General features: G+C 42.7%; 2 protein-coding genes across 9 annotated transcripts in view; one reads left to right on the top strand and one right to left on the bottom strand.

Moving 5' to 3' along the window:
* Positions 1-605: 605 nt before the first annotated feature.
* On the bottom strand, positions 606-6782 carry LOC115167374 (paraplegin). The gene is made up of 17 exons (XM_029721755.1): positions 5870-6782; positions 5613-5715; positions 5435-5527; positions 5071-5312; positions 4555-4694; positions 4286-4388; positions 4066-4191; positions 3807-3969; positions 3511-3684; positions 3156-3280; positions 2962-3064; positions 2492-2602; positions 2261-2376; positions 1945-2101; positions 1704-1867; positions 1509-1586; positions 606-1362 (listed from the first exon to the last, which is right to left on the bottom strand). Exons 1-17 carry the CDS (start codon positions 6110-6112, stop codon positions 1147-1149), a joined length of 2457 nt encoding a protein of 818 aa, XP_029577615.1. The 5' UTR covers positions 6113-6782; the 3' UTR covers positions 606-1146.
* Positions 6783-8408: 1626 nt separating this feature from the next.
* LOC115167370 (ankyrin repeat domain-containing protein 11-like) overlaps positions 8409-10307 on the top strand; it is a 138059-nt gene continuing 136160 nt past the window's right edge. For 6 of the 8 annotated variants that reach the window (XM_029721748.1, XM_029721753.1, XM_029721752.1 and 3 more), the window contains exon 1: positions 9006-9451. The gene's annotated coding sequence lies outside the window, so the exon portion shown is untranslated. Of the gene's footprint in view, positions 8489-9005; positions 9452-10307 lie in introns of those variants that run through there. The other 2 variants (XM_029721754.1, XM_029721746.1) reach the window with 2 other exon arrangements.

Here is a 10307-nt window from a genome sequence, read left to right as displayed (position 1 = left end):
AAGCATGCTAAGGGACAAAGAACGTCTGTGGGATTATACCCATGTCTGGTATTAACTTTTAAATACTTTATGTGACCACTACCATTTGAAAACATTTTGATTTTCTAAATGCTGTTAGTGTTATGTTTTCCTTTTTTATAAATATTTCTGTACATATATTTTCCACTTCTTTTAGTTTTTTCCCCCTAACAATATTACATTAATCCTCAACTCCTAAAACAAAATCCACTTGGGAGGTCTATACACTTGTTTGATAATTTGTTAATTCTCCTGCCATTTCAGTTTGACACCTACAATTATACCATTTGAAGCCAATAACCGACGCCTTTACATTTGAGGAGATATGGCTTGGTGGACGCTTTTCCTTCCAACATCATGCAATACTCAAACTCCTGTGAGACCCAAATGGTTTGGATGTGACACTTTTGTTTTCTTGATTGACATGTATAAATTATTTACTGACATCTTTACATAATACATAAAAATGTTTCAAAGCAGTTGTCTCATATTACTATTCATTTATAAATAGTCAAAATAGAGGACATTGTCTTGAAGTCATATTGAAGTCTGGTAAACAGAACACAAGATGGCGCTGGCAACTCAAGGACAGTTGAAATGAAGCTTTATTTAAACACTCCTGAGCATCACAGGGATTTTGGAGCAAATCACCATTTTTACAACTCAAGGTAGGATTCTGCCCATAATACAATGAACTGCATATCCACTGCAGCAATGTACCAATAAAGGTTGTTCACCATTTATGCCATGCTAAGGCTGACCCAGACCAAGTTAATCAAACAGAAGCATCCTTTTCAGTGCCACTTACCCGGAGTATGGTTGAAATACTCTTCAAACCTAAAAAAAGGCCCACCAAGGAAGTGAAAAAGGACCCTTGGTCCCAAAAGGTCTATGAGTTCACTGTTCCTCACCACTAACAGACACACCTCACTGTAGTGAATGGACATTGATCAACAAACTGAACTGATATCCACCAGGAAAAGCAGGTGAGGTGGCACTTAACTGTTTATAGTGATTTGTGTACTGGAAACTTGCAGCCCCACAGAGAGGCACTCTGGTCCTCCTACATTATATTGCTGGAGGAGTGTGTGTACAGATTCCTGCAGAGGAGTGTTGAGACTGACCGGGTCATACAGGCCTCAGGTTCAGATGTTCATCATTATCGTCCTTCCTACGAGGACGTGGGCGTGGCTCATCATCCTCCCCTGTGTCCTGCTTGTCCTTCTCCGCTTCGATCCAGCTTTGAGGGGCGATCATCTTCTTGGGCCCGTGGGGAGGGGGTCCCAGCAGAGCCTCGATGTCCTCATAGTTCACCACTTCCCGCTCCAGAAGAGCATTGGCCAACTGAAAATACACACAGAGAAAGCCAACTGTGAACGCAAAGTTATGTTTGACAATGGAATATAATGCATGAGTGTTTAAAGATGGTAGCTATGTAGACACCACGCCACACAAAAATATGGCTAACAAATGTGGAATGAGGGTCTTACCATTATCAGCTTGTCTCTGTTATCCAGAAGCAGTTTCTCGGTCTGTCTGTAGGCACGTGCTATCAACAGTTTAGCTTCCTGCAAGAACCAAAATACAAGCCATCCTTCACAAGGTTATCTCCAGTGAACAGAACTACAGGTCAACTTACAACAGGGGCATCTTCTACTCGTACTGTTTCGCAGGTGCAGACTTACGTGGTCCATCTGCTGCTGGAGGCCCTGGCTGAAGGGCCTGCGTCCGACAGCCCCCTGCTCCTCTGTCTCAGGGAAGGACATCTGACCCACACTGGAGGACATGCCATACTGCTTCACCATGGAGTAGGCCACACGAGTCACCTTGCGCAGGTCATCCTGGGCACCTAGTGCAGAGAAAAACGTCTCACAGACTGAATGCTATAGGTGTGTGTATGTTGTGATGAATGGTCAGACAGCCTACCTGTGGTGACCTTGTTGAAGGTGATGGCCTCCGAGGCTCTTCCTCCTAGAGCCATACACATCCTCTCAAACAGCTGTTCTTTGGAGAACAGGTACTGGTCTCTGGGCAGGATCTGGGCAAAGCCGAGGGCAGCGTTGGTCCTGGGGGCAATGGACACCTGGAAAACAAGACAACCAGCGAATATATCACTATTGTACAATATATGGCCATCTACTATGTTCTTGGTCCTGTTCATTTCTCCATAGTATTCAACAATATCGCATTGAGCAAAGGCACACTGACATTAGTGGACAGACAGCTATGGAGGTGGTGTCACCTTCATGAGTGCCTCTGTGTGCTCTAACAGCCATCCAACCAGGGCATGGCCAGACTCATGGAACGCTACAATCCTCTGCTCCTCTTTGGACAGGATCTTACTTTTCTTCACACTTCCTGTACACAAACGGAGAAAGTCAATAAGGGACCAGAAATCAATCTCTACCACAATAAATTTGGCGAGTGAGTTCCATGGTGGCAGACATTCATAGACATCGTAATGAACTCGTACCGGCTAGGACTCTCTCCACAGCGTACTCAAAGTTGAAGGTGTCGATGGACTTGTAACCTTCCCTGGCAGCGTGCAGGGCTGCTTCGTTACAGATATTGGCAATGTCTGCCCCTGAGAGAGTAATACACAATCCCGTTAGTAAATCAGTGTATTCTGAAAACTGTGAGCCTATGTTCAGTGACAGCATACAAGAAGGTGAATATACAGTTATTTTAGAGGGGTGCTATTTAAGCAATAAGGCCGAGGAGGTGTGGTATATTGGCCATATATCACAAACCCCCGAGGTGCTTTATTGCTATTACAAATTGGTTACCAATGTAAATGTTTTGTCATACCCGTGGTATACAGTCTGCTATACCATGGCTGTCAGCCAATCAGCATTCAGGGCTCGAACCACCCAGATTATAATAGTCTGTATTTGTGAGTGTGGGAGAGACCCACTGATTAACTTCAGCCATGTGTGTACATACCACTGAACCCTGGGGTGAGCTCTGCCAGACGCAGGGAATAGCTGCTGGCTGGGTGGGTGAGCTTGAGTATCTTCAGGTGCTGCTCGTAGATCTCCTTCCTCTCCTGAAATGCACAAGAAGGAAACAGCTCATGCACAGGTAATACGTTGGAGATCTTCTGGACATAGATACCTTCAGAGGACAGGGCACTGTACCTGCAGAGTGGGGAAGTCGATAAATATGTGCCTGTCCAGTCTCCCTGGTCTCATGAGAGCATTGTCCAAAATGTCCGCCCGGTTTGTGGAGGCCAGGACTATCACATGGTCAGTAGTGCCCATTCCTATTGGGAGAACGGTAATAAACAGTATATAAGTGCAAACAATGTTGTTGAATAGCCCAAAAAAAAAAAGACATGAGATACATATATTATGTCCCCCCCCCAAAAAAAAAATACTTAAACCTTCACATGTCAGTTATGATAAAAGAGATTGATAACCGTGACGAAGTAACGGAAAACTATCATTTGTGTAACCCTAATCTGGGTTAACTCAGAACAAACCCCCTCCTCACCGTCCATCTCCACCAGCAGTTGATTGAGGGTCTGCTCTTCCTCCGTGTTCGAGAAGCCAGACATGTTATTGGAGCGCTTCTTTCCCACAGCATCAATCTCATCTATGTAGACGATGCAGGGGGCTCGAGCACGCGCCTCTTTGAACAGACTCCTCACCCTGGCAGCACCAAGACCTGCACTTACAGACAAAAGATACTTTATTATTGCTTTGACTTTCTGTCCACCTTGCAGTCTTCTTTGGACAACTTAAGTGATTACTGATATGACTTCTGATTGGAAACAGTGCAAATCTTACCCCCAATGACTTCCACAAACTCAGAGCCTGCCATGGCCAGGAAGGGCACCTGTGCCTCTGTGGCCACAGCCTTGGCCAGCAGAGTCTTTCCACAGCCTGGGGGCCCTAGCAGCAGGGAGCCCTTAGGGACTTTGGCCCCCAGGTTGAGGTACCTGTCTGGGCACTGCCAAGAGAGATCAGGGGTCAGCAAGACACTGAGGTACCTGTTGACATTGCTAATACCGTCACACATATCACCTCTTTACATTTTCCATCTTACCTTCAAATAGTCAACAAACTCCTTCACCTCCATTTTTGCCTCGTGCATGCCCGCCACATCTTTGAAACTCACACCCTTCCCAGACTTGCCATTCACAATAGTGAACTTGGCCATTTTCAGCTGGTTCTGTTGAGCACGTCACAGACGAGCATGAGAAACACAACAAAATGGCTAAGACCACTAGTAAAGAAAAAAAAACTGTTCAACAGCCCCTACTTACAAATGCACTGAAGCCGCCCTCTTTTCCACCCATGCCGGCCAGGCGGAAAATATACCACAGGATTGCCACCCCAATGGCAGCCATTCCAAGGGCATAAAGTGCACTGTAAAGTGCACAGAGACAAAAGCAGCATTGTACCAATGCCATGGAAAATCATATTACATGTTATTGCGGTATAAACATATTACCTAACCATGGCATCCATGTGATATTCATTATTTCATGATCACATCACAGATACATCTGTTGGTTGAGAGTCAGGTACTCACTTTCCAAAGAAGCCAGTGCGCTTGTAGGAGACTGGTATCCTGTCCTTGGCGTCAATGTTCAGCTCCTCTTCTGCAGCTCTGAGCTTCTCCTCAAATTTGTCAATGTTGGCCACCTGCATACGGTACATCAGAGCCAGCCTCTGCACACAGATGGATGGAGGAAGCGTGTGAAGGGGGGCATATTTCACTGAACATCTAGATTCCTGTGCTTATAAATAGGTGACATGGCCATCGCAACATTAAAGTGGGGATGGAATGTATCAAGATTCTAAAAGCTGAGGGGTAGACTACAAAGTAGGATCAATGAGTTAGCCAGCTAACATTGATAAGCAACCAGCAATAACTATTGATTTTCTAATTAATTAAAAAGCTAAATTTAGATATTGATTCAACAAATGAAAACGCATTAGACCAAGCTCATCTTTCTAAAAAAACTAACTGGCAAACCCCTTGATTCTGCTTGGTGGTATACTGTACATCAGTGTCCAGATTACAGAATGAGGAAAAGGAGCGTACAGGCCTTCCGAAGATGACTGCTCCAGGGTGGAGGTAGATTTCCACGATGTCGCTCTCCGGGACCACCTGCACACGAGACACCTCACCCTTGGCCAGCATCTCATTGACAAAGTCATTCCAGGAGATGTTTCCCCCGCTGGTATTGATGGAGTTGAGGAGGCTCATGACGAGGGCGATGATGAAGAGAGTCCGCAGACGTTCCCTGTACATCTGATCCTCTTGCTCCCGCCGCTTCTTCTCCTCTGAAAGACAATGGGGAACTAAGAGAGGCAGCTAACAACTCACCTGTGTCATCATGGCACAAGATAGCTAGTATAAAGGACTGTAGCCTGAATGCAATGCTGTGTTGAGGTTTCTTACTGACCTTCATCTTCCTCTGGAGTTTTTCCCTTGGGTCCATCACTGTTCTTTTGATCTTGTTGTTTAGACTGAGATGTGCTGAAATTATTTGTGGAACCTGCAATGATAGGTTACGAGTCAGTGTCATCAGACTGGGAAATATTAGATCATCTTCAAATGAGTGGGTGGGGGTGGCTGCTTACCTAAAATATTCCACAGGCCAACAGGGTTTTTGAACAAGCTGTTCTTGATCAGTAGCTTACTTACTGCAGTCAATCCGGGACTCATGGGTCTGTGTAGCAGTTGCTGGAGAAAGAAGTGGTAACATAATATTAGACTAGGACCTTTTCCTGTTGCTCACAGTTACAGTAGCTAAGTACATAACAGAGGATATGTACTTATGTGTGATATGAATGACAGTCAGCTATTGTCATGGTGGAAACAAAGACAGGCAACTAACCTGAATGAGCCCAGGGTTGAGGCCATTATATGGTTGAGTCACAAATGGACGAAGTGAGCATGATAACATTTTACAGTTCATACATGTCGATAGCTGCAGTTTGGCGCCATCGTTGTTTGGACGCTTGTTGACAAATTGACAGTTGCTGCGTCCTGACACCGTCCATATTATGGTCTTGTAATTTCTACAAGAACTGGCACGTCGCAGAGCTGCCATTTCCCTGCCTGCTAGGCTACCGAACATTCGCACAGGTTAGATACAACTACAGTATAGCTGGCTAGCTAATACAACTGACATGGTCACCATTAACAGTGCATTCACTACCTGGCTAGCCAACGTCAGACCTGGCTAGCCAACATCAGTAATGACAATAGGCTTTCGACCTTGAGTTTGCAGCAGTGGTCAGCGCGGTATTTTGTTATAAAAAAGAGAACTACATAGTTAGCTAGCTGTTGTTATTCAACATAAGTATAATACATATGGTTTGCTACATTAAAGACATATCACTCCTTACACTGATCCGTCCTAAGTACATGTACAACTGTCTATGTATTTTAAACGACAAGGTTTCGTTCACAAATCCTTTGATATGCTCTGAAATGTAGATGTACCAATCATTCTGTTTTGGTAACAAATTTGTATCATTGAAGCAAGGTCAGTGAATTAAATAGGTATTCCAATTCCTTGTTAGGCTGACCACGAGAGCAAATAAGCACATACATATCCTGACGCATTTAAAAAGTGTTTGCTGAACCCCGAACTTTAACCCCAAGAGATACGCATCCCTTGACCAAAGAGTATCTATATATCTGATTTGATTCTATGTTCACGCTGAGATAGACATAACTTTCAATTTGCAGAAAGTATATAATTTATTGTCAATAAACTAATATTAGACTAGGACCTTTTCCTGTTGCTCACAGTTACAGTAGCTACAGTACATAAAATAAAATATTCAGTACTGAACGGCCCTTTGACCCTTATCGGGTTACGTCACGATATTGCTTCATGAGCGCTCTACCTGCGCAGGATTTTCACATCCCGCAAACACGTTCCTTGAGATAAAAGTGGCACATAGAATAGATGCTAACTGTAATAAAATACCGAAATACACGTATTATTGACAATGTGCTTGTGCGCTGATACATCATTGTATTTTACTGTATCTGCCTCTTGTGTATGCTAAATAATGTCTCTATGGACTTCTCTGCTGTAGTAACAAAAGTAGCCACCAGAGGTAGCTATGGCATCGAGCATTCATTGTGTTTATATTTAGAAAGAAATAACATTTCTAATACTTTTATCAGTAAAATCATGGTGAAACAGCTTGGAGAGTTTTGTTGTTGTTTTCTTGTTCCTAAAGGTTTGTGCATGACATTGTGATTGTAAAAGCTGCCCTGCCTAAGAAATACCAGAGAAAATCTGACCTTTAAATAAAGGTTACATTTTTTTTTTAATTGCCTGGTAGACTATACAAAAAATGATATACTCTGTGGTACAAGACTGAAGTAGAGCAGTTTGGGTGCTTCCTTGGTGTCCACATCACTAAGGATCTATCATGGTCCAAACACACCAACACAATTGTGAAATGGTCACGACAACACCTCTTCCCTCAGGAGGCTGAAAATAATTTGCAATGGGCCTTTCAGATCTTCAAAAAGTTCCATAGCTGCACCTTGACTGGCTGCATCACTGCTTGGTATGGCAACTGCTTGGAATCTGACTGCAAGGTGTTACAGAGGGTAGTGCGTGTGGCCCAGTACAACACTGGAGTCAAGCTCCCTGACATCAAGGACCTCTACACTAGGTGGTGTCAGAGGAAAGCATGAAAATTGTCAAAGACTGCAGCCACCCAAGTCATAGGCTGTTCTCTCCTGCTACCGCATGGCAAACGGTAACGATTAGTTAAATAGTTAACCATATAGAGGTACAGATTAGTTAAATAGTTAACCAAATATCTGCATTTACCTATTTTGCATAAACTTTTTTGATCACATACACTGCTGCTATTGTTTATTATCTGTCACTTTATTTCTAGTTATATGTACATATCTACCTCAATTACCTTGTACCCCTGCACATGGACTCGGTACTGGTACCTCTTCTATATAGCCAAGTTATTGTTACTTATTGTGTATCTAATATTATTATGTGTTTTACTTTACTATTTACAATTATTTTTATATTTTCTTTCTCTCTGCATTGTTGGGAAGGGCCCGTAAGTAAGCATTTCACTGTTAGTCCACACCTGTTGTTTACGAAGCATGTCACATAAAAAAAGTTATCCTAAAAGCATGCAGTACAACGTGTATGTCCATTTAATATGGTAGAGGACCTAAAAACAAATCATGTTTTGAAAGAAAATAAAGCCCCATCCTATCACCGTGACGAACATTTAAATAGGCCAATGAGGAAATAGAGTCAATAAAAAATATATTATCTTAACCAATGATAGCGCTTCTTACATCTCCGTGCTTGTCATGTTGTCACCCAGCAGAGGGCGCTCTTCAATGAGGGCAATCGATATGCATTACCAAACAACCCAAACCCGTCTCACTTTCAAAGTGTGCAGAGATCATCATCAACAACATTACGATATTGAGACTGTAGTTGTCAACGGTAAGAAATAATGTATTGATGATCGCACTGAGAAAGAGTGTTTTGGAACGTGAAATAGGCTATTCAGACCTGTCCTACCTGTGATCTGGACATTTGGGTCAGACTAGGGTGCTAGTTACCTGTAAAGGTGCTTTGGTTATAACTGACATCATGAGTAGGACTACGATAAGATTCAAGTATGCAATAATATGTTTGTTCAGGTGAATGATAATAATACGATATGAGGTGTCTCACTCCATCACGATGGGCGAGGTAAGTCAAGTGCACCCAACCTTCGTACTCCATTTCCTTTGCTTGCTCTCCCAACTGTATAATGGAGATGGGTCCCCAACCATGGAAACTGAAGTACTCGGTCAACCATGTTCGCGCCTTCATATTATTGTATCAATGTAGATTTATTACTTTGATTTGATCCATAATGGCGCCGGTTTCATCTGTGCACAAATAGTACCCGCCCACATTCAAGAGCCAATCACAATCAGTGTTTCATTTGGCCTCTTTCTCTTTCCTTCAGACGCATATCAAAGCCAAAGCCCGTCTGGAAACAGTTTGCAAGGGGTCGTTAAAGAAGATTAAGCCGAAACAAAATATCGTTTTTAGCTACTTTAAGTTTACCTTTCAATGCTCCAGTTTTGATTACTGAGCATACAAAACTTCAATTCAGACCATGGTGACAAAATAAAAAGTGTACAAGGACGTTTTCGAGGAGATTTGAAGCTTTCTCTGTCGGTTGTTGGTGTTCAGGAATTAGCAAGCTAGTTAGCACTAGCCTAGAAATAATAGCTAGCCTGGCTTGCTAACGTTAGCTTCCATTAGTCTGATTTTCAACTGAGATGTTTGCAGCATTTCTCGGATGTCTACGGACGGCAGATTGCTGAACCAGAGGGCCTCAAATGGGAAAAACAAGCATCGGACAGGAATATCGGGGATAAGCTTGTCGACGTAACTCAGATTCTGTTGAAGGTAAGACACAATAACATGAGTTGGCTAGCTAGCTGCGAATAACGTTACTCGATATGCTAGCTAGTTATACCGTTAGCCTTAGCTGATAAGCTAACTAGATAACATGGTTTAATGCTCGAGTCGAAGAAATGTGTTATGAAGCTAGATGACCCCCCCCCGACCCAGCGTAACTGCGTACGCGTTTAACTAGCAAGATGACAGGTAAGGACTTCATTTAGGCGAGAAGTGTGGCATACTAGCTAACTAGCCTGCGAGTCGTTTGTTGACCTACATAGGCTGTTAATGTTATAGCTAGATATTTCGTTGCATAGGTAGTTGGGATATACTCACATGTATTTGAATGGCTTCAGTGCCATCCATGTAATAGCCTACACTTCTCTTCGACGATTGATGTATTTTGTAAAAAAAGAAGAAAAAAGAATAACACCATCTTCGAGGGGATATTGTATCACTGCCAGTGACGTTATTTCATACAACTCATCTGTTTTTCTTTTTGGAAAAAGACACTGAGATGGGATGAAATAATTGGTTATGTTGATGTGTAATGCAGTGGTGAGATCAACTAAGACGTGCCTCATAATAAATTAACGTTAGTGCTCTCCAAAGTTGCTTGACTTCTCGATTTGGCAACGTGTTTTCCTGGTCGACTCATGGTCCATGGATCCAGTATTGGTACTTTGATTAGAATATTTTACTGTAATGTATTAACACAGTTACTGTGAAATGTGTCATTTACTCTGTCCTAACAAGAACATCATTATGGTTGTCATTAAAGTAACACAGGTGTGCAGTGTTTTCATATTAGTTCCTATATTAGTGCCAAAACCATTGCTTGACAGGCTCTATCATTTGAGTG

Source organism: Salmo trutta, chromosome 29 (genome assembly GCF_901001165.1).
Source record: "Salmo trutta chromosome 29, fSalTru1.1, whole genome shotgun sequence".
NCBI classification, from domain to species: Eukaryota; Metazoa; Chordata; class Actinopteri; order Salmoniformes; family Salmonidae; genus Salmo; species Salmo trutta.
The sequence above is the reverse complement of the archived record's forward strand: the minus strand, read 5'-3'. Positions and strand labels throughout refer to the sequence as shown.